Below are 22,990 nucleotides of genomic sequence, written 5' to 3' on the forward strand. Positions count from 1 at the left end.
AAAACTTTCTTGCGTTTGTGAATAACTCAAACGAATGTTGATGCGCCGTGAGTTGACTTGAGCTAACTTGTAATTGAAGCTTAATTAACAAACAGTTAGTGCTCCCAAGTTTTTCAAACGCTGTGGGGGCAAACTTTCAGTGCTCCAACCGACTGGCTGGTGGACCTTTACCTTTGGAGCAGGGGTGGTCGCCCAGCCAAAGCAAACCAAAGCAAAGCTGGCCAAACCAGACCTCCGGACCATTAGGACGCCCAGCGTGTCACAAAGAAGCTGCATGCAAATCCAATTAGGAGCGTGGAGCGGCCAAGGCCCGAAGGTGGTGCAGCTCCTGGATGGATGCACGGTGGCTCACAATGGACGGTGGAAGCCACCGAAGCCAGCCACTGACCCAATTATGCTAATACGGTGGCCAAACTCAAAAGCCTTTGACGTCATGTCAGCTGGATGCAGGGACGCGGGATGGCTGGATGTATGCCTGGATGGATGGATGCCTGGGATGTTCCCTCGAACAATGGCATGTGGCAAGACCGGCTCACACCAGGAGCAATATCCATTGCTGGAGAAATTGCGAAATATGACAAGATAATTGCATAAAAAAAGGGTCCTTTTGCACACCTGAGACTTATTGGCTTGGCTTCGCATCAATGGTGGAATGGAATCCAGCTTGGACACTCGACTCCCAATTGCTGGCAATGCTGTGCGCCATTCGCCATTTCCGTGCATATTAGAAAATTACCGAAGCTCAAGTCGCACTTCAAAAACCAAGCAAAGGTGACACTGCCATCCAGCTGGTGCGCATGTCCCTAGCGTCCTTTATTTCCAACCTGTCCCGTCGTCCTCCTGCCCTATCGTCCTGCTCCTGCTCGTCGGGCAACAGGTGCTCGCTGCGTGCGGAGCGTGGTCGGGGTGGCCGAAAGGATTCGCTTGGAGTTGGGTTTGGTGCGCTGCCCGCGAGGAGCTATAAAAGCGCACGATGCGAGCAACTTGGCCGTTAGTCGTCAGTCCTCCGGCGTGGAACTCGATCTCCGCCGTGGGAGCAGCTGTATTCCGTGAAAGCATAGCCACCAACGGTTGAAATGTGTTTGCAAACTATTTAGCATCGGTGTATCCGTAAAATGTAACAGCAACCAGAAGACGGTCCTCGAAAATCAGCCACACAATGTCGCACCTGGTGATGAGGCGACGGATTCTGCTTATGGTTTTGCTATTTGCAGGTAAGTCCATCCGTTCCAAGAGTCTTTGAGATCTGGCAGAAAACATTTTAAAGATACCAGCTACAGTAGTTGAGATCATGGTTTTTGATGCTGGGAGTTGGAATCTTAAGTATATCATAGATCTTAAGTTAAATCAAAATTTACAGAAAAAAAACGGTTTAAAGAGCGTTTTTCTCAGTAGAACATCCCATTCTGCTTTTAAAAAATCTTAAAATTTAAATAATGCCTAAAAGGTGCATAAGCCTACGATTTAAAAATATGACCGTTATCGCCGTTTAAAAATGGCAGAAACCATAAATATCCCAAATTATCCTTCTCTAAATTAACAGAAGTTCTTTTAACATCAGTTATGTGAAGTAAATCAAATAATAATCGTTAAAAAATAAATTTTCCAATAGCCTTTAAAAGAATATGTAATGCACAAACACTTATTTGCTATACTGTGTTTAAATACCTGTTAACCACTTTTAGGAAAATAATCTAATAAACAATTAAATCTAAATAGCTTATAAACTTCAACTAAAAACTAATACATTTTACCACGACAACTAGTGAGTTGTTCTTCCCTGCTTATTAAATTAAACAGAAGATATGACATCAATCCCATGGGGCAAACTTTATCGTAACTATCTCACATTTTCGGCAATTTTTCATTTCTCGGCAATTGTTTCAAATTGAAACCTGACCTTTTATTAGCCGCCATTGCGCCTATCACTAATTAAAATCTGTAGGGCACTAGCGGAAATTGGATGTCATGTCGTTTTGGCGAAGCCAACCCTGTTTGTACCCAAGTGACTACCCCAAATCCTGCGGGAGCACACACAATTAATGGGCCCGTCTGCCGATATGTTTCTCCACCGGCAGGTCCACTGCGAAACGCACCTTTCGGCGGTGCACAGGTGGCGATAGCGACATCACCAACCACTGGTCGTGACCGCCAAATTCCGCCGGAGTGGGAGCGAAACTGGGAGTTGGATCCGGACTGGGATTTCACTGGAAGTGAGGACAGGGACTCCGTCGCGCCGACGACGTCACGCACCTTGGACAACTTTTACCCTTTCGATGGCGGAAATGCCCCGCCGAAAACCAGTGAAACGGAAATGGATAACCAATTCGGAGATAGCTATCTTACCCCGTATCCTGCGTTGTTCGGTCGCCAGTGGCACCTCCAGCATCGCAAGCAGCTGCAGGTGCAGCACAAGTGGCAATCTCCGGCACCTCCACTTGCGGAGGTCAAGGCCAAGAGGGATCCCGCCAACTGGCCACCCGACGACGAGGAGCCACCGCTTACGCACCCCTACGCCTACACCTTGCCCTGGAAACGAAAGGAGGTTCCGGACTCACTCCGATATATGCCCTCGATCAGTGCTGGTGAGTAATGGAGTATAGGATAGGATTCGGGCAGTACACCATTGAGCTTTGGCAATTTGGTGGATGCTTTAATTTTAATTTAATCCTTAACAAATGAACCCATTGCTAGTGACATTCGTTCTACATTCCAGGAGCCATGACCAATCTGGGCGGCTTTTTCAACCGCCTGGAGGCGAACCTGCGCTTCGCGGAGCAGTCGCAACTGGGTGAATCGGAGACGCGAATGCTGGAGGGTAAGCACCCGCACCCACTGCACCTGCCGCCCGTGCCGCCCGACGCTCCGGAGGATTCCGAGCAGCAGCAGGAGCACGATCGGAAGACATCGAAGCTCCTGCAGGCCCTGCGCAGCTACAGGCCCTCCCAGAAGATCCGATCGCTGGTGTCGCGCAATCCGCAGGGATACCGCGGCTCCCAGTTCATAGATCCGAGCTACATGTGGCTGGGTCTGGGCAAATGACAGTGAGACCGCCGGAGCAGCAGAATGAGCCATCAATAGTTACATAAGTAGCTGCAACGAATGCCGCCCCAAGATTCGATTTAATTTATGCCCTCTGTGTGTGTAGAAATATATGTTTGAAAGTCTATCACAGCAAAAACGAAGAAATGTGTGTTAAGTTTTAAGGAATGGTATGTATTAACATTTTAGAACTGCAAACAAATAATAGTAGATGTTGTCCCAAATCTTCAAGCATTATAACACGAAGAGCAAAACAAAACGCGCAGCACCCAAATAATTATCCATGTGATTGTGTATATAAAATATATATATATTTTTTTGGAGCCAATCGAAAAATCGTGTTTTGGCCATTTCGTTCGAATATACGTATGGATACAGTCGCGTTAATGTAAATATATATGATGTACACACAGATTTTCGTTCTCTGATGCATGAAATACGACGTAGAATATAATTTTGGTGTTACTAGCTAGAAAAATATTACGTTAATCGGGGAGGCCCCACTGGAAACATTCGAAAGGGATATGATGTAATAAGAGCTCGCAAAACAGGAAGCTGCACTGGAGCTTAAATCTTGGTGTAGCTGGGATAGGAGTTGGTCTGCTGCTGGGTCGGCGGTGGGATCAGGGGGCGCTGGACCTCACTGGATGCCTGGATCTGCTTGAAGAGCGAGTAGATGCCGTAGTAGAGATACCAGGTCAGCACTGAAACGAGCGAATGGAGAAAAATAAGCATCGTGTACCAGCGCAATTACAGAACGATCGCGAACCGTCGAGCGATAAGCGAAATGGGGATCCACAATTTCGCAACAACGGCCAGTGTGTATACCCATTTCCAGATAGAGCTTATGTATGTATGAAGTGGTGATTCACTTACCGAGCAGGCCCACATCCACCAAAATGAGTGGAAGAGCGCTCAGGAAGGGTGTACTTCCGATGACTTGGGCCAGCATTACAATATTGGTGACAATTCCAAAGACAAGCAACACTCCATTGTTGATCAGCCAGGGCAGCAGGAGCAAATGGCGTTCCTGAAAGACAAGAAAACGCTATTAGAACCATCTTTATCTCTAGTTAGTATGGTGAACATGCTTGTATGTGCTAAAAGCCTTGGATTTTTTTTGCAGACCAAAAAGGTCTAGCTCTAGATATATAGTATACACTTATATATGCTATTGTACAGATTGCATATTGATACTAGACTTACCTTAACGGTACCTGCGACCAACATGGCCGAAGCCAGAAGATTAATCACCTTGAGCGCCAGGTAAACACTGAAAATGATTACTAGCACTGCAATAACCGCAAGAGCAATGCAATACAATGTAATATACGATTGGTTGTGGGTGCACTCGATGGTTAGCCCTTACCACTGCGAATCTGGGTGACCGTCATGTCCGAATCTTTGGATTCCTTGGCGATCTGCTGCGCAATTTCATCGACGAATCCCAGGGCCACGGACAAAAGGATCGTGGCCAAGAAGGATAGAATCACGCCCAGCCATCCAATGACCACACCATAGGTGTTCAGGCGCATACAGAAGACCCTGGACAGCATTCTGGATTCACTTGATTTCGTGCGAATGCGGATAAAAACAATTATACTTCAGTTCGCCGGCAGAGCGAAAATGCAATTGCTTAATAAGTCGCAATTCACTGACAATTGAAAGCTTTTGGGGATAGCGGCGTTGCCAGACTGCTGCAAGCAGTTGGCGCCGAAACTGTGACTTGTTCACCAGCTTTTCATGTGACTTTTTAACGGAAAGTGCATAAAAATTTTTAAATAGCACTTTTATATTTTAAATATTTTTATGCAATTATAATTTGTCAAAATGATTAATTAATATTTATATAATTAACATTTTTTTATAAATTTCCATGCTAGCACTACTCACAGTGGTAGTAGTTTTTTTATTTATTCATTAACACTGCACAACAGCGGGATATTTTTCAAATATTTTTCTAGGTGCTAATAGTAGCCACACATATATATAATTCAGCACTAAATTTCTTTATTACATGTCAAGACAATTAAAAAGAATTCTACATTTTATCCATTTCACTTCGAAATGACGTAACATATGGACAGAAATTCATACAGTAAATTAGTGTATATTTTTTTTAACATATCAGGCATACTTTTTAAGCGCTAAAAAAAAAAGTATTTTCGTGCTGCATAGTTTACGCAACCTTTTCTTCTGAGCGGCATCGGCATTTGCGCTACACTTATTATTTGATTCTTGCCCAGTGCGGTTGTGTTTCCGTGCGCTAGGAGTCTCCAAACCGGTTTAAGTGCCATACTAGCTACTATACTACTATTTGTATTTGGAAAAATTAGCTGTAAACAACAGAGTTTCAAAATGAAAATCGACCTGACGGTGGATAATGGCCCGTGCAATACCGAATTGCGGAGCTGGTGCCTGGGAATCGCGATTTACTGGCTATTGAGCATGACTTTCAGCGTGATATTCGCACCAAACGGTAGGAGAAATGCGAGGCGTGGCATTTGTTTATTTTCAGAAGATGATCGCCCATACTGACGCTATTTCCATAGAGAAACAATACATTCATGAATGTTCACATGCGAAATAAACGAATGAGCTAATCCATTCGAGACAAACGCGTTCCAATTCACAACCATTTTGGATACATCACCACTCCATCGATGACGACATCGCCGACATGTTCGAGCTGACATTTCATTTAATTTAAAAGATTATTGAATTTTAATGGTTGAACTGCCATATGTCATCAAAACACTTAAAGCCTGCATTACTCCATGTACTAAAGAAGTTCTATGAACCTTATTTTTAGGTGTTTTAAAGTATGAAATGTGTTTAAATTATAAATGAACTGATTTTTTAGGACATCTGAAGAATTTATGTTTTAGTTAATATTTATGTATATGTACCACAAGCACATGAAGTGCATCTAATGATGTGTACTCATATACAAAGATACTTTTTTAAGTCGTATTCTCAAATTTCAAGCGGGAAGTAAGATAAGAGCACTGAGAAAGCTACGTTTTGCTTGGAATACATGGAGTCACTTATAATCCCAAGTTTATATTTATTTTGCTGATTGTAACGGCTTTTTTAAAAATCAAATATTTACGTTTAATACTTTATATTTAAATTCAATTGACTCCCTTGCAGTTCTTAACTTTATTGGATTCGCCATCATAGTAGTCGGCAATATTTGCTTAATGATAGGAACCCTCAAGGTAAGTAGAATACAACCGATCCCCTTTTTTGAGTCAACAAAACCCAATCCACCTTTCCGAATTGCAGGAAAAGCCAATTCTGGTGTTCGTCTGGCTTATCTTTGCTGTCATTGAAGCCATCTCCTTTCCGTTTGCCATCTTCGGGGTTATCTTCCACTACGGAGGATATCGAGAGGCCACCGGAATGAATAACATTTTCGGTGCCCTGTTCGTCTACATCATCACATTTCGTAAGTAACGGCTATGGAAATCAAATTGAGTTAACAAAAATGTACAGATCATACATATTCTCCGCTACACTTTCAGTATTGATCCTCTTCAGCGCCCGAATTGTGTACTCCTTCTACCTCCAGCTGAAAAACAGCGAAGCCAGCAAACAAACGCCGCGCGCCATGAATGTGGTTTAGATCTTAACATGCTACATCAATTGTCGGTGAAGCCCACCGTTCATCTCAGTGTTTGCAATAAAATGCTTTGTTTTTTATTTGATTGCAGTTTGTCGTTAACGCACATCTCTTACCCACATCGACTCGGGATCAACTATCAACAGTTAAATACATTGGTTACATACATATACATACAGGGTGCTATTGGCTATTGGGCTACCGCGTTCTTAAACATTCAACATTTAAAACGATCGATCACACTACGGACAATTATATACTCTCGACACAGTTCTCTATCTATATAGCTAGCTATCATACTCGGCATCGTCTTCTGCTCCAATCTGCTTACTTAGACATAAAATGGAAAGTTGGTCTTCTTATTGTTGCTGCTGTTATTGATGTTTTGCGACTGCGTAAAGCTCGTCTCGGCATTTTGGGTAGTTAGCTTAGCCTGCACGGCGGCCAGTATTCGCACAGCCTGGCCAGCGCTGCCCGACTCCATGGCAGACTCCATACCCAGGTTGAGGTTCAGCTTGAGCTCGAATTGTGATCCACTCGCTTGGATCTGCGACTGCGTCTGCCGGTGGGCAACAGCCGGTTTTCATCTCGGCGTGGTTATGCTGGGCAGCTTTTCTAGGAAATCATTGGCCAACACCTCTTCGATCTCCTTCAAGCAATTGGCCACATCGTTCTCAGTGTCGGCAAAGTTACGCGGCTGGGGGCAACTGATGCCCAGCGTGGTGAAAAAAGCATACAGTTCTTGCAGCGACTGCAGTTGTTGGAAGTGCAACATCAGGTGTCTATTGCTGGGGCGTTGCAGTATCTGGAAAAAATCCAAAAGGGACTAGTTAGCCAGATGACGCATACGATGAGAGAGGGAATTACTCACCGGCGACTGACTGGTGTACTTCATGTCCATCAGCCTGGCCACACGCCTTACATGCGGCACATAGAGCGCGCTGGGCAAGGTAGCCAGGTTCTCTAGACTTCCGTTGGGCAGGCGCACCTCCTCCTCGTGAACATCGAACTCGGTGCCCACAAATGCCCATCGATACATCTGGAAATGTGGCAGCTTGGTGGCGGGCAGCACACATCCCAATTCAAGCAGCTTGCAGGCCTCCAATTGCACAGATCGCCAGTGTTGCATTGGTGTTTGGGAATTGTAACCATTGCTAGCTCCAGAAGCAGCGGACCAGGACACGTCAATCCCAGAAGGAAGGCGCAGTTGTTGACTGCAAATAATGATAATATTAGTTTGACTATTTTTTTTTTCATTCGTGTTCGACTTACTTCCTCTCTTCGCTCTCCGATTTGAGCTCTTGTTCCATTTGCAGAAACACCTGCACCATTTCCGCAATGATAATGGGCCACAGCGAGGTGACGTGGTCTGGTGACATGCGAAGGAGCAGCACACGGAAGCACAGGAAAACGGCCGCTTGCACGGAAGGACCCATGGGAACCAGCCGCAGACTGTTGGCCAATTGTTCTGAGGGAATTAAGGATGTTAGTGCTGATGTTAATTAATTCCCCAAAGTGATGGTACTAAGCAATAAATAGTAATTATATTTTTATTTACTAAAAGTGTAAAGTTTGTTACTAATTGCTCAGTACCTAACGAAGGAGGAACATTTCGTTAACTTACCCTGGATGTCTGGCATGTACTTGTTGTGCTGGTCAAACTCGCTGCAATAAATAACGAAGGCGAGTCGCTTGAGCAACATGGACCGCTGCTCATACTCCTGGTCCCGGGAGGTGAAGATGTTCAGACTGCCCGCCTGCGATAGGGAGACGCGAGTCATCAGCTCTCGGAACGTGGTGTTGTCGTAAGTCATCAGGCTGTCCATAATCATGCGCCAGAAGGGCAGGCACGAGAGATGCATCTGGAAGAAGGCGTTGTCCAGCAGGAGATCCAGCATATCCTTTCGCCAAGCCTTCCTGGTGTACTGGTAGCCACTCAAGCTGGCCAACAGGGCAGAGCAGGCGTAGAAAAAGGGAACATTCCGAGCAGTGTGGTTCTTCAAATACGGAGTAATATTGTACAGCAGTGGTGTTACTATGTTCACCACCTTGTCCTTCTCCTGGGAACCATAGGCCACGTCCAGTAGATTTGAGAGTATTGCTGCCAGAACACTCTGAGCCTGCAGCGAATATTGCTGTAGACCTCCGCCTCCAACACTGTTATCCTTGGCTAGCCCATCGGTATCCTCTTTTACAGCCAGATTGCGACGCAACCAGGTCGTCTGCTCTAGACAGGATCCAGCCACGCTAGAGAGAGAGTCCACCAAACGAGAGGTGACATCGTGTAGCTCACGCACTTCCTTCTTGTCCTGGAATGGCATCTGCGGGCAGCGCTGGACAAACTCGTTGAGTAGCATCAGCAACGCGAACTGCGCCGGTGGTGTCAGATTCAAGCCATCGCGGATGAGGGCCAGCAGCGAGCTCCATGCATCCGCTAATTGAGGAGCTGGAGCCGACTTCATGTAGAAGTAGAAGAGCTCCAGAGCACTCACCTCAATGCTGAGCTGGGCAGGTGGCCGGTGAATTGGCGGAGGTGAGCGCACAACATGGTGCAATGTCATCACAAAGGAGTCCATGGGCATTACACGTATGCTGGATACTAGTGACACCAAAGAAAGCTGGGCAGGACATGCCTGCAGCACGGAATTCCTCTGGAACTGCTCTGCGATGCTTAATCCGCTCATATTGGTTGCGATTCCCCGCTGCTGCCAGGTGACAGCCACGGCCGCGAGGAAATTGCAGCCGTGATGCAGGGACACCGGGGATAGGAACTCTAGAAGCTGCTGGCGAACCGGTCGCAGTTGTCCCATCTCGCTGTCCCATATGGCAGCCACGCTGCTCATTATCCTTGGAAGATGAGATAGGACCGCATTGCGAGCAGCCTGCAGTTGGGGATTCCTTGGAGCAGGCGCTGAAGTGGAGGACTCGCTGGCCGAGAGGAACGAATGAACGATGCTGTTGAGCAACTGACCCGTGCTGGAACTCTGCGCCGACGAGCTGGTCTGCGGGTAAGCTTGGTTAAACAGGTGTGAGAGCGCCGTCTGCTGCGTATTGTCTAGTAAACAGTAGTGACACAAGATGGTTAAAGCCTCCAGTTGGGATACCACATAATCCGGAGGGAAGTGGCGTTGCTGGGGTAGACCCATCTTGGAAATGCGGTCAAGATTGCTGCACAGTTGATGCACTACGCTGATCACAATGTTCGTGAGTGAGCCAAAGGAAAAACAATTGAGCGAGGAGGTCACCAAATCAGTCCAGTTGCGGTGCAAGTGGCGCAACCGTTCTTGCTGCAGTGCACCCAACACTGCGGCCAGAAACATCGGCTGCTGGCTAATCAGACAATTGGGAAGGTACTTTACATTGGCCGTCGCTCCTTCTGCTAAGCGAGTGGGCGACGCATTGCCTGCTGAGTCCTCCCCAGGTGCGGGCGGCGTATCCTGGCGGAGCTGATGAACCTCGTGTTCTAGGCGGATTACAGCCAAAAGCAAACGTAGCAGTTGAAGCTGGAAGCAGTCTGCATGCAGCTGATCATCCTGAGGATCGTTAAAGCAGAGGACCTGCTCCGCATAGCTCCCACTGTTAGTGTTGCCTTTACGACCATAACTGCACACAGAGCTGTTGAGGCAGTGCAGCATCACCTTCTGGAGCTTAGCGCGCGCCAATAAATCTGCAATATAGTTGGCCAGACCCCGGCCCATGCCCTTGACAATCTCTATAAGTTCCGAGCAGATCAGGGTCAGCAGTTCAATGCTCTCCAGCTGAATCCTTCGATTATTTACAATGTCTTGCAATGTTGGAGACTGCCGTTGGGCATCTAGCGATTCTTTCTGAAAGTATCCACGTGCGTAGAACAAACAGAGCGTGACCAGCAGCTCCAGTTGCATGCAACCCCGATATCCTTGGGCATACTCGGAGTTCCCTACACTCCCATCAAATCCTTTGCCGGAGATGCTCTTACGATGGCGTACGAGCAACTGCTTCAGACTTGCGCTCGAAAAGGATGTGGTGATGGACAAACAAAGGAAGGTACGTTTGTCGCAACAAATGATGTTGCGAAGTGTCTGCAGGGCATACAACGTTTGACGGGTATCGTAAATAGCCAAGTAAATCAACAAGTGGTTGTGGTACAGGTGAGCCGCATCTGTCAGGGAAACGGTGCTCTTCATGGAACTGCGCACACTGATCTGCTCCTCTGCTGCCGCCGCCGCTGCAGCAGCTGCAGCTGCATTATTTTGCCGCAGAATCTCCACATTCTGCTTGCCCTTTTCTAGGGTTTTCTGCATATCGGGCTGAAGCTTGCTGGTCTCCAAGCTGAGGTTGCGTCGCTTGTCTTCTACATTAATTGTGGATTCGGTTCCGGGCTCTGTTTCTTCCTCCTGCTCCGGTTGTTCTACATGGGAGCCACTGATGTTGCTGTCCGTGGAGGTCTTTGAAATGCAACTCAGACGTTTCTTGTCCCCGGATGTGAGCAGCTTCTTACGCTTTCCCAGCTTCTTGTCTTCCCGGAAATATTCATCAGCAGGCAGCGCATCTGCCTGCAGGTCAGAAATACTATCGTGATCTCTCTGCTCGAGTGAGTTGAGACTGTTTTCTCCTGGGGTTTTCTCCCTGGTTAAGCGATAGGTCTTGCGGCTCTTGATCTTTTCGTGTTGAGTCAAAGCGTCAGTGACACTTTCACAGTCGCCCACGAAGCGCTTGACATCATCGCTAACTCCTGCACTCGAACTGACAGTGATGCTGTCTTCCTTCTCTATGCTCGTTTCGCGAAGCTCAGAGTCCGACTCAAAATCGCTGCTGTCCGAATGGTCTGTGATATCCTGGTCATATTGAAGACTGTTATCCGGTTGATTTGTAGGTTGCTCCTGTGATGGCTGCTCACTCTCGTCCATTGCGCTGGCTAGTTTCTGCTCCAGCGGGGTTTCCTTGTGTGGGATCTCAATACGCGGCTCCTCCAGATCCGTTTCGTCGTCAAAATCGTTGGCATTCTCAAGTGGATTGATTATCAGACCTATGGTGTTCATATCCTGGGTTGCCTCAGCACAAGTGGCGACGGTAGATTTGTCGCTAACAAAGTTGGATACCTTGTTGGCTTTTCCTCCACTTAATGTCACTCCAAAGATCTTCTTGGGGAAGTTTCGAATGGGACTCTTTTTCTTATTTCCACTGGCTGTCTCCATGTGATGGTACTTTACATTGCCTTGTTCCGAACTGATAGCGTATACATCCCGCTCGAAAGCAGGTGTAACCTCCGTCTCCGATTCACGGTACAGCTGCTGCATGTGGACGATGCCTACGCGCTTGGAGCTGGCCGAAAGTAGGATCTTGTAGAGAGGCTTCGTCAGCCGAGCAAGATCACCACGCAGAAGCGATGCCTGCAGCCAGTTGGTCACAAACGTGCGTTCGGACATGTAGTGTGGTAATGCGAGGGTATCCAGCACTTTCAACAGCGTTTTCTCGAAACCGCGCGCTGTCTGCTTGTCTCTGCCCAGATGCCACAGCAGTTCGAACTTCTTGAAGCTTCGGGCCTGACTCTCTCTTAATCTCTCAGTGGACTCCGTTGGACAGAGCAGCTGAGCTTCAGCCAGCCGTTCCATTTGAAAGTTACGTATGGCTGCCTTTCCCAAGTCTGAGCGTGATTGTGATTGCATTTGAAGCAAATGTTGCGACTGCATTCGATTGCCGATGACCGTTTCTACCAGACCGCTTTCGAGGCAGCTGTGTAGCTGATGAAGGAGGGCTGCTATTTGAGCAGGATCTATGCCTGCGGTTCCTAGGTAATCCCACAGAATAGAGCTCACCAATTGAAAGACGCGCGTGTGCTGCTCCATATAGCTGACATGCCCGAACTTCAAAAGCGGCAGCATCACTACGAAGGTGACTCCTGGACTGGTCGTGTGCTCGATTTGGGAGCGCAGTAGGCTGAAGACAGTAATGGGTTATAGTGATCTTTTCAATAAAGTTAATTTTCGCTTACCTTATTAGATCGAATAATGTGGTAATAGAAGCCACTTGCAGCTCCTTGTCACTCTGGGCAAAGCATGCCACCAGGCATAGGACCTTCAACCAGTTCGGCAGCTCAGGCTCTAAAGCAGAATAAGAAATAAACTCAAAAGTATTAAAGAGTCTTAACAACTCACCATTTTTGTCCAGCACAACGTGTTTGTTGCAATTGGGAAAGGTTGACATCTCCACCAGTAGAGTGGCCGCGAGTTTAACAGCCCCGCGGAGAGAAGGACTCAGCTGGAGCTCAGCTAGTTGTTGAACACTGCGCTGGGTCTGTCCATCAATGAGCAAGCTCTGTTGCTTTTCTTCCTGCGCTTCGCTATCGCTACTTAGCTCACTAGCACTGGCGGGCAGCGGCAAAGATCGATTGAGCAATCGCTGTAGTTGCTTGGAACGCGGCACAATGTCAACGCGTAGCAAGTTAAACAGTCGCTCGATTTGTGACTCCCTCACTGGGCACTCGTGATCCAGCACCTGCTCAGCCATGAACAGATTGGAAGTATGGATGGTGCTTGTGGTTCGCTGTAGCTGAACCTTAACAGAGCATTCCTTTGGTTCCGATTCGATATGGAGGAGTTTGCGGGACAAGTAAACCTCGAAAAAGATCTCATACTGTCGTATGCACTTCTCGAGAATCGAGAATCCACGCTGTTGGGTAGCCCTGCTCTCCTCATCCAATTGAAACTGCGGCGTCTGATCGGGTGGAGCACTTTTGGGTTCTTCTGCGCTAGGTCCATCTGCCACTTCAGCGGATGCATTTGATTGAATTAATACAATATCCTTAGGTCTCTGTTTCTTGGGGCTCCGTATAAATGGTACCTTGGCCTTGGCCTTGAGCTTCTTTATGCTCCGCGGAGTGTCCAGATCTGAGGATGACTGCTGGCCAGTGTCCGAGGCACTGATCTGTATTTAAGACACGATAAATAAGAGATTCTGACATATCTGTATACCAGTTACTCACATCTTTATCCAACTCAGAAAGTCGAGATATGGACTTGGCCTTCTTCTTGTTGGGACTTTGACGCCCCACGCTCTGATTGGATGCTGAACGACGGATGAGTTCTTCATCGTTGGGGTCTGCGCTGTGCAGCGTATTTTCGGCAAACTGATTTAATCTAGAGTCGGACTTGCTCTTCTCAAGGGAATTACCCTGCGCTCCGGCCTCGGTCTTGCCGGCATCGCTAGCCGAATTCATCGTAATCTTTTCATCCGACGATGAGCCACCGCTCTGCTCTATCAGCTTATTCAGTTTTATGGGACTTCTGCATCGAAAACAAAGAGATAAGGTGTTTAATAGGGATCGCCTGATGGGTCTTTGTTTCTCATTTTTCACTTACGTTATCATGGGCTGCACCCTCGAGACGATCTTCATGCAGAGCTTTAGCGACGCCGTTGTCTCGTTGCTGCTGACCTGATCCATGTGTAAGGAAAGAAGTTGAGTGATGGCCAGGAACACCTTGGGTAGATACACCCTGGTGGTTTCCGTGTACATCTCAAGAGAAACGGTTTCCAACAGGAATTCTGTCAGCACGCAGATCTCCAGTACGCACGGATCTCCAGATCCTACGTTGCATGGATATTTTCCGGAGGTTTCACCCGCTTGGGATTTTTCTTGCGTGGAGTTCGCCTGCTGGCAGGCTTTCTCAAACATGTTCGTCATGTAGCTCCATATATATGCTGGGTCGAATGTGGCAAACAGCAGATTGGCAGATTTTAAAGCCTCCGCGTTACCACTCGAGATATACATAGCCCGAATAATGTCATGAAGCACATAGTCAAGTACGGCGCTGCCAATCTCTGCCTTATCAAGAAGGGAAAGCATGATCCTGTAGGGCTTTAGGTCCATGGGTGCACACTCCAAGCTCAGTCGCAAGGTGGTGATTAAAGCTCTAATTAGAATGTGACGCGAGTGCTTAACGAAATAAGGTTCCGGTTCCTCCTCCAATGGGGCGATTGAGGTGTCCAACGATAAGGTATCATAGGTTGGTGAGTTTTTGGCCACCTCGCTGCCCAAAAGCCAGCTGAACAGTCTTCTATTCAGCGACATGTCCCGGCGCAGTATAGTATTGAGCCCATTGGTGACTAGTTTCACTAGATCATCCTCGGAGAGCAGCACCGTATGCATCGGGAAGCCGAGCAGCAGGAACTCCAGGGTGTTTCGCTGCACCAGGATCAAGGAGTCATTTAGGCAGACACACAAAGCTGACATCATGATCTCTCTGTTGTGCCCCATAATGTAGATCTGCTCCTGCATGTCCAATCGCTTGTTAAAATGCTCCAGCAGGTAGGTGATGGCCGGCAGTCGAATTGCCGCATTGTTGGCCACCGATTCCCAAAGAACTGTGTAAAAGTGCATGGGATTGACGGCATTGCAGACTTGTTTTAGTAAAGAGCTAATTCGCTCGAAGTGATCCAGTCCACAGTCGTAGCCAGGTAGCACTCCGTTCAAGAAACCGCTTAGAGCGGGCCTCAGTTTGTCACCCAGGGGTACGAAATAGGTTTCATAGATGGCCAACAAGGCGGGTCGCACATTCATGGCCGCATACCCAAGGAGCGGGAATAGCCCAGCGCTGCAGGCAAAAAATACATATTGGTAAGAAAACAAACGGAGTTATCTCGTCCACTGACCTATATATAAACTCCGTGGCCAGGCGCTCCGGTCCTGTTTTGCTGAATATCACCGAATAGGTCTCCAGGGCTTTCAGATGCACCCCGGAGGGCAGGGCGGGATGCATGCATTGGGCCAGACGCTTGGCTATCTTGAGTCGCCGGGGTATGACCTGGTACTGCGTATTGCTCGATATCGCCTGTCGAAAGAGGAGGGCACAAATTAAAAACAAGTCGAGATAAGGCTTTTGGAATTGAATGGGTTTCCGGAAACTGATGTGAGTCAGTAGCTCCGACGCTTATCTGTATTGCCACAGATGGAACCATGAGTGTTATACCTTACTGAGCTTGCCCAGAGCCGATATCAAATCCGCCCATTCGCTGGAGTACTCGAAATTGCGCAGCGCCTTGTCGATATTGGTCATATATGTGCGGTACTTGGCCTCGGCCATGAGCTTCTGCTCCTCGACGAGTGCGTCCGCGGATTCCATGGCGACGTCTTTTGCCAGTGGGCTAGCTGGCTCTAAATGTTGCTTTTCGCTTGGGTTCGATGATTTCTTGATGGGTTGGCTTTGTGGCAGAGCTCTCTGTGAATAATCAATGGCAATCAATTAGCAAACACTTGTTGCCCGCGGCGCTGCGTCCTTGAATTCCAACTCCCCCACACAAATGGTTGATTTTCTTTTTTTAGTTCACTAAAAATTTAATGCATTGCATATTGAAGCAGTGTGGCAGCCGAAGCACCTGTGAAAAACTGGCGATTCTTTCGCCTAATTGGAGGGTCTGTCAATTGACCCTACATCGAGTGTATATATATATGGGATGCCTCGACGCGCTCGACTGCAAAATCGGTTTGAAAGTAATGTCGCGTGGCAGGAACAAAATAAATTAATTTCTGAATAAATTTCAACTCTCTCAATCTTTCTCCTTCTCTCGCCAGTGAAGTGCAGTTAGAGCAAAAAAGAGAGGGGACCAGCTGATGACGAATATTCTGCTGTTTTCATGAAAACCAAAGGGATGGAGGGGGGAAGGGGGCGCGTGACGGGACAGACACACTTTGTTTGTGTCGCCCATTCGTTGTTTTAACTTTTCACAAATTACTCAACTGTTTTCAACTACTTCCCCCCTTACCACAGCGAATGTTTCTCAGTTCTAGCACATTTTACATTGTTTAATATTGCACTTTTGTTTTCGTGTTGCATTTACATGGCAAATTTTTTGCTGTAACTCGCTAGCGGTGGACCTCCGATGATAACCGTGACTTCTTCACCGATATTCTTAAGCCGCGATAACCAATTGTTGGCAAATTTAAAAACAAAACTGCAAATTGAATTTAACACACAAGCTTAAAACTAATTTTTAAAGAGAATTTAACTGCTAAGCAAGCAAAAAAATTTATTACAAAACTGCACTTACCATAGTAAAAAAATCGTTGTGTCACATAAGTAAACAATGCTTATCGATAACTAACACTGTAATCTAATATCGAAATTTAAAATTCAATTCCATTGAAAGTCAATTGTGTTTTTATTTTTCTTCACAAACTCAATAAATTACTAACTGAATATTTAGCCATACTTCGAATAAATACAAAACGTTGTTAAATGCAAACGCAAAACTTATGGGAGATGAATTGAACTGTGTCCGTGACTAAAGATTTGCCATCGAATGCCTGATTAGGTTGAGGTAAAAGCGTCCAGCGTGATTTTTAGTTAGGAAGTGTGATGTCTACTTCTTCTTTTTGCCCTTGCCCTGTCCACCAGCAGCTGGTATTCCAGTCAGCGCCGCCAGCTCGTTTTTGAGGGACAACAGAATATCAACTTCGGGTTTCCACACTGCGGCATCGCCAGTGGCCTTCAGTGTCCTAACCTTTTCGGCCTGCTGGGCAATCTTGTCTTCCAATGCCTTCACCTGGGCAGCAGCAGCCGGGGCGGCTGGTGAAGCAGCAGGAGCTGCATTTACTGCGGGAGCTGCCTTTGCCGCCTTTTGAGCCGCCTCCAGTTGCTTTTTGAGGTCCAGCAGGATATTTACCTCCGGCTGCCACACTGCTTTGTCTTTTGTGCTGCCCTTAAGCTTGCGCACTTTGTCGCCCTGCTCTTGGATAGCCTTCTCCAGATCCTGAACTGATTGTGATCCATTCGATGGTGCTAGAGTCGCGACAGGCGCGGCGGCAGCTGCAGTCTTCTTCTTAGCCTCTTCCAGCTGTTTCTTAAGGTCCAGCAGTTTGGTCACCTCCGGTTGCCACACGGCCTTATCCTTGGTGCTTGCCTTCAGCTCACGCACTTTATCGGCCTGAGCTTGCACGGCTTTCTCTAAATCAGCAGCGCTAATTTGACTCTGGGCAGCACCATTTGTGTCCTGAGCTCCACCATACTTGCCCTTAAGTTCGTCGATGAAGGACTGCTCCAGTTTGGCAAATAGCGGAGATGGTTTGCCGATTATGTGACCGGCGGGCAGAAGCAAAGTGACAAGTGGTTTCCTACGATGGAGAAAGTTATAATCTAACTTTAACTTAATCATTCAGTTAAGAGGCACTTACTCAGCATTGAGCGGCGTCTGTTTTGCGTTAAGCTGGCCAAAGAGAGTCCTCGCCGTGGTTGGCATGTAGGGGAAGAGGAGGTTCGCCAAGAGGCAGGCGATGTTGACACAGAGACCAATTATCGTAGACGCTCGCTTCTTTTGATCATCAGTGCCCTTGAGTAGATTCCAAGGCTGTTGGCTTTGCATGTATCCATTGCCATGTCGGGAAATGGCCAGCAAATGACGAACGCCATCCCGAAGTTTGGCCTTCTCCATGGAGTTGATGTAACCACGCAGCTCTCTGTTTATCAACGCAAGCAGAACAAGTTCATCCTGAGTGGTGATCACTTCGGGAACAGTGCTGCTGAAATTCTTTTCGCAGAAGACCAAGGCGCGGTTCACAAAGTTTCCCAAGTTATTCAGCAGCTCGGAGTTATTTCGGGCAGCCAGATCATTCCAGCTGAAGCTGGAGTCCTGACCTTCAGGTCGCGCAGAGGCCAAGTAGAATCGCCAAACATCAGCTGGAATGCCAGTTTCCTGGGCATCGTTGCCGAATACGCCGATACCCCGACTCTTGCTGAACTTGCCGTCCTCGTAGTTCAAATACTCGGTTGCCATGATGTGCGATACTAGTGTATGTCCCTTGTTGATGGCCAGTAGGACACTGGGCCACACCACCGAGTGGAAGGGCACGTTGTCCTTTGCCATGAACTGGAAGAGCTCGACGTCTGTTCCCTTGGCCGGCTGCCACCACTGCTGGTACTCCTTCGTGTAGCGCTTGGTCATGGACACGTATCCAAATGGAGCATCAAACCACACATAGAAAACCTTCTTCTCAAAGCCCTCGTGTGGAACGGGAATGCCCCACTTCAGGTCGCGTGTAATGCAACGCGGCTTGAGACCTTCCTTCAACCACGCCCTTGTGATCACCTTGGCGTTATGCGTCCATCCTCCCTCTGACTTATCAACCCAATCCTTGAGTTGTGGTTCCGCCTTTGGCAGATCGATGAACAACTGATCGGAGGAACGCAGCACTGGGGCAGTGTTGCACACCTTACATCTGGGACGGATCAGCTCAGTGGCGTTGACCAGCTTTCCGCACTTGTCGCACTGATCACCGCGGGCATCCTCATAGCCACAGCCAGGATGCGGGCAAGTACCCTCGACAAAACTGTAACAGAATAATAGGTAAGTTTGAGCTTCAAATAGAGTGTCAAAAATACCCACCGATCAGCCAGGAAACGATCGCACTTTTGGCAAAGCAACTGCTCCACACTCTCTGTAATGATGTAGCCAGCTTTGAGGACATCCTTAAATGCCTCCTGCACAATGCTGTAGAAAACAAGCGTTTTTTGATTAGGATATCATTGCTTAAGCAGTCAAAACTTACTCTGTTTGCTCTTGGGTTGTGGTGCGTCCAAAGTAATCAAAGCCAATGCCGAACCAGCGGTATATGGCGTTGTGCAGTTCGAAGTACTTGTCGCAGATCTCACGGGGAGTAAGGTTCTCTGCCAGTGCCTTGTTCTCGGTGGCCGTACCGTACTCATCCGTGCCGCAAATCAAGAGTGTGTTGTAGCCAGCAGAACGCGAGTAACGAGCATAGATATCAGCGGAGAGAACACAACCAATGATGTTGCCCAAATGTGGCACATTGTTGACATAGGGAAGCGCGGAGGTGATGAGCACGTTACGCTCACCGGGCTTGGGAAGAACAGTTCGCTCCTCCTTGATTTCCTTTGGAGCTGTGTAAGTAAAGGCAGCCTTTGCCGCGCTTATTTCCTCATTCGTAACAGTATCCGCCACCGTTGGCGTGGTATCCACAAGCAGTTTGCTTGCATCCGCCAGGCTGAGACGTTTTAATGGTACGTGATGCAAACCACCATAGCGATTTGACTGCTGAAGCGCATTAAAGCTGAGATCCTTCAGTGGCTGTTCGGCAAGAACTTCCTGCACTTCGGGAAGGGCTTTCACCCTCCCATACCAATCCCTCAGGTTGTCTACGTTCTGTGCACCTTTGAGTGTGCCATCGGGAGCAAGGAGCGACCAAATGGCGATGTCGGCGGCACTGGGTTTGTCGCCAGCCAGGTAGGGTGTAGCTTTCAGCTTGTCATCCAGCTTCTTGACCAGGGCATTCAGCACGGGCAGCGCGTTTGCGTCTGCCTTGTGGCCCACAGCCATGTGGTGGGCCAAAGCCGGGGCCAGCAACGTGGCAGACCATTCCAGCCACTGGGGGAGAGCACATACGGAAATTAGTTTAACCTTCAGGGGTCGTGGGCCAATAAGTAATTTTCGGAAGCCCTACCTCATCGCGCTGCTGCCCCTCGCCCACGAGAAGGTACTTGGCAATGGCCGCCGGCGAGAACAGACGCAATCCGTTTTCCAGCTCCAAAGTGGGCAGCACCAGCAAGTCCTTGTACTTGGCGTCTGCAATCAACAATAGTTATTGCATCAGAAATGAGTCATTTTAAGGGCATTCCCCAGAATTCGAAGGGAATCCGTGGCAGAACTCACCATTTAGGTTAACCAACTGCACCTGCACCGGCCGCTTGGCGAATTTGGCGAGCATTAACAGCTGCAGTCCCAGCGGGTTACCCTCATTCGTGTAGATTATCATTTTGCCGGGAGCGGACGCTAATTCTAATTCAATTTACGTGGCAAAAAGGGTTAAAAATCCAACCAAATTTTTGACGATGCCCACGAGAAACTATTATTTTGGTGATGGGACAGATGGAAAAGCTGTCACGCCGTCGGTTATGTTATCGATTACTTATCTATTTTATGTGGAAATAACTTTAGTAATTTTAAAGAAACAGTTGGCATTTAAGTAACAGGTAATATAGTAGGTCATATTTTTTTAGTATTGAATTTAATATGTCCAATTTAGACAAGACTAGTTATGATTGTAAATTGATAAGCCATATGATTTTCTGGCCATTTTTAGCTTTTTCCGCACCAGCGATAGTGTCATCACCAGCGGCCTGAAACAGCTGATTGGAAAAAAGGCCAAATTGTTTATTTACATTGACAGCAAAAGATTGAGCTTGTAATTAGTTTAAATATTTTAGTAATCCAATCTACCTAAAAAATGGGTGAACGCAAAGGACAAAACAAATACTATCCACCCGACTATGATCCAAAGAAGGGCGGTCTCAACAAGTTCCAGGGCACCCACGCCCTGCGGGAACGGGCCCGCAAGATTCACCTGGGAATCATCATCATCCGCTTTGAGATGCCCTACAATATCTGGTGTGATGGATGCAAGAATCACATAGGCATGGGCGTGCGCTACAATGCGGAGAAGACAAAGGTGGGCATGTACTACACTACGCCGGTTTTTAAGTTCCGGATGAAGTGCCACTTGTGCGACAACCACTTCGAGATCCAGACGGATCCCGGCAATTTGGACTATGTTATACTTTCGGGGGCTAGACGCCAGGAGAACCGCTGGGATCCCTTGCAAAACGAGCAAGTTGTACCGGAAACTAAGGAGGTACAAAAGCGTCTCTTCGACGATGCCATGTACAAGTTGGAGCATCAAGCCAAGGATGCCAAGGCAGGGGCAGATGCCAGGCCCGTGCTCCAGAAGCTAGTGGAGCGCAACATGAGCGTATGGGATGACAGCTATATGGTCAATAGTCGCCTACGCGCCGAATTTCGCCAGCAAAAGAAAGAGATCAATGGCCAGCAGGAGCTGGATCGACAGTTGTTGGCCAAGAGCAGTTTGGACATTGCTCTTCTTCCGGAGAGTACACAGGATCGGGAGATGGCAGCCCTGATGAAGCTGCAGACGAAGTCAGCTCTGGAACGGGAATCCGAGCAGCGGTTGGAGCTGCTTATGCGTCCAGCGCTTCCCGGAGCAACAGTCACCACATTTGGTGGACTCAAGCGGCAAAAGGCTCTGAATACCCAGCTCCAAGTACAGGATCTGGGCATACGGCGTAGAAAGTTGGACGAGACTACATCTTCAGCCCCGAACGAAAAATCCCTGAGCTTAGTGGGGGATTACTCCTCATCAGACAATGATTCAAATGGCTGATTTTATAATGCTTTGTTTATAAATAATTAAATGATTGTAAAAAACAGACTGTGTACAAATGAAAAGAGCCCTAATATAATCCGTCATTGGGATCCTCGGGTTCGGCGCCTTCATCCCCATTATCCTCATTAACCTCGACGGGTTCCTCGTTTATTTCACCATCTATCGTTTTGTAGAGCACCGCTTGAATGCGTTTGCACAACTCAACTAGCTGGTTGTTGTTGATCATGTCGTTGACCAGATCCTCGACCAGGCGCAGTTTGTTGTAGATCTGATTGCTGGCCTCCATGATGTCCTCTCGCTTCAGGCTTAGGTTCTTCATTTCATCAATCAGCTCTTTGAGCGCATCATCATTGGCGTTGACTGGAGATCGCTCCTTGGCAAATTGACGCGGCTTGATGGGCTTGGCCACCGGCGCATTAGCCAGCGACTTAATGTTCTCCAAGCCCGGAGCCTGCGAGTCGAAGAACTTCTTGAACCACTGCAGGAACTCAAAGTTGTCCTGGAAGCGTCCTTTTATCAGTCGATCGATTGGCACTGTTTTGTCCAGCTTCAAGCGATTGAAGGCTTCCTGGAAGAGCCTAAGATTGTGTAGATACTCGTGCTCCAGTTTGGCGGTCATCTTGACGCGCTTCAAGTTAATGCAGTTGGGAAAGATCATCTCCATCATCTGGCAGTAGGCAGCACCTGGAGAAGACCATGGAACCTAGCAGCATTGCCAAATTTTATGCCCTTTTATGGGTCTTACCTGAGCACAGCTCTTCGATCTTCTTGAAGTGACCTTGGACCATGTTGTTCACCCACTGGAGCATGTCGTGCCGGGACATATTCTCCGCATTCACGCTGGTTAGTGCCACAGTTAACTTTAAATCAGTCATTTTTTCGTGTTTCAGAAAATGTCACCCTTTTACTGTTACTCCTATTTTTTTTCTGCGTTTCTCCAAGTTTAAGTTTCTTTGTCTTCGAAACTTTATGGCTTACTCCTTGATCGTGGTATAAATATTTGGTTTTATGAGCTTCTGGACCAGCCTGTATCTCACACAAATCCTGTATGCCAAATTTATAATAGTTTAATACTTCTATATATTCTTGACCATCTGTGCAGCCACTTTAACTCCGATTCCCGATTGTAATTTTCCAGGATCAGGGATGGGAGG

At 47.5% G+C, this 22,990-nt stretch overlaps 7 protein-coding genes across 7 annotated transcripts; 3 read left to right on the plus strand and 4 right to left on the minus strand.

The window, feature by feature from the left end:
* Window positions 1-890: 890 nt before the first annotated feature.
* On the plus strand, window positions 891-3,157 carry LOC117137493. The gene is made up of 3 exons (XM_033298972.1): window positions 891-1,214; window positions 2,079-2,585; window positions 2,717-3,157. Exons 1-3 carry the CDS (start codon window positions 1,160-1,162, stop codon window positions 3,040-3,042), a joined length of 888 nt encoding a protein of 295 aa, XP_033154863.1. The 5' UTR covers window positions 891-1,159; the 3' UTR covers window positions 3,043-3,157.
* A 174-nt stretch (window positions 3,158-3,331) lies between these two features.
* Window positions 3,332-4,696, minus strand: LOC117137495. The gene is made up of 4 exons (XM_033298973.1): window positions 4,412-4,696; window positions 4,249-4,334; window positions 3,919-4,072; window positions 3,332-3,746 (listed from the first exon to the last, which is right to left on the minus strand). Exons 1-4 carry the CDS (start codon window positions 4,596-4,598, stop codon window positions 3,610-3,612), a joined length of 564 nt encoding a protein of 187 aa, XP_033154864.1. The 5' UTR covers window positions 4,599-4,696; the 3' UTR covers window positions 3,332-3,609.
* A 561-nt stretch (window positions 4,697-5,257) lies between these two features.
* Window positions 5,258-6,747, plus strand: LOC117138630. The gene is made up of 4 exons (XM_033300844.1): window positions 5,258-5,521; window positions 6,196-6,263; window positions 6,331-6,493; window positions 6,570-6,747. The coding sequence occupies exons 1-4, from the start codon at window positions 5,401-5,403 to the stop codon at window positions 6,668-6,670; spliced, it is 453 nt and encodes a 150-aa protein (XP_033156735.1). The 5' UTR covers window positions 5,258-5,400; the 3' UTR covers window positions 6,671-6,747.
* LOC117138629 (protein dopey-1 homolog) lies at window positions 6,716-15,864 on the minus strand. Its single transcript, XM_033300843.1, has 10 exons — window positions 15,616-15,864; window positions 15,299-15,477; window positions 14,008-15,240; window positions 13,632-13,932; window positions 12,805-13,573; window positions 12,642-12,750; window positions 8,292-12,586; window positions 7,940-8,135; window positions 7,539-7,881; window positions 6,716-7,472 (listed from the first exon to the last, which is right to left on the minus strand). The coding sequence occupies exons 1-10, from the start codon at window positions 15,766-15,768 to the stop codon at window positions 7,251-7,253; spliced, it is 7,800 nt and encodes a 2,599-aa protein (XP_033156734.1). The 5' UTR covers window positions 15,769-15,864; the 3' UTR covers window positions 6,716-7,250.
* A 921-nt stretch (window positions 15,865-16,785) lies between these two features.
* Window positions 16,786-20,530, minus strand: LOC117136790 (methionine--tRNA ligase, cytoplasmic). The gene is made up of 6 exons (XM_033297846.1): window positions 20,309-20,530; window positions 20,100-20,221; window positions 19,188-20,023; window positions 19,025-19,129; window positions 17,817-18,968; window positions 16,786-17,756 (listed from the first exon to the last, which is right to left on the minus strand). The coding sequence occupies exons 1-6, from the start codon at window positions 20,409-20,411 to the stop codon at window positions 17,006-17,008; spliced, it is 3,069 nt and encodes a 1,022-aa protein (XP_033153737.1). The 5' UTR covers window positions 20,412-20,530; the 3' UTR covers window positions 16,786-17,005.
* A 243-nt stretch (window positions 20,531-20,773) lies between these two features.
* Window positions 20,774-21,879, plus strand: LOC117137301 (coiled-coil domain-containing protein 130 homolog). Its single transcript, XM_033298678.1, has one exon. The coding sequence runs from the start codon at window positions 20,883-20,885 to the stop codon at window positions 21,831-21,833; it is 951 nt and encodes a 316-aa protein (XP_033154569.1). The 5' UTR covers window positions 20,774-20,882; the 3' UTR covers window positions 21,834-21,879.
* On the minus strand, window positions 21,831-22,976 carry LOC117137302 (microtubule-associated protein RP/EB family member 1). Its single transcript, XM_033298679.1, has 2 exons — window positions 22,582-22,976; window positions 21,831-22,520 (listed from the first exon to the last, which is right to left on the minus strand). Exons 1-2 carry the CDS (start codon window positions 22,709-22,711, stop codon window positions 21,904-21,906), a joined length of 747 nt encoding a protein of 248 aa, XP_033154570.1. The 5' UTR covers window positions 22,712-22,976; the 3' UTR covers window positions 21,831-21,903.
* Window positions 22,977-22,990: the final 14 nt, after the last annotated feature.

Source organism: Drosophila mauritiana, chromosome 2R (assembly GCF_004382145.1).
Source record: "Drosophila mauritiana strain mau12 chromosome 2R, ASM438214v1, whole genome shotgun sequence".
Classification (NCBI taxonomy): domain Eukaryota; kingdom Metazoa; phylum Arthropoda; class Insecta; order Diptera; family Drosophilidae; genus Drosophila; species Drosophila mauritiana.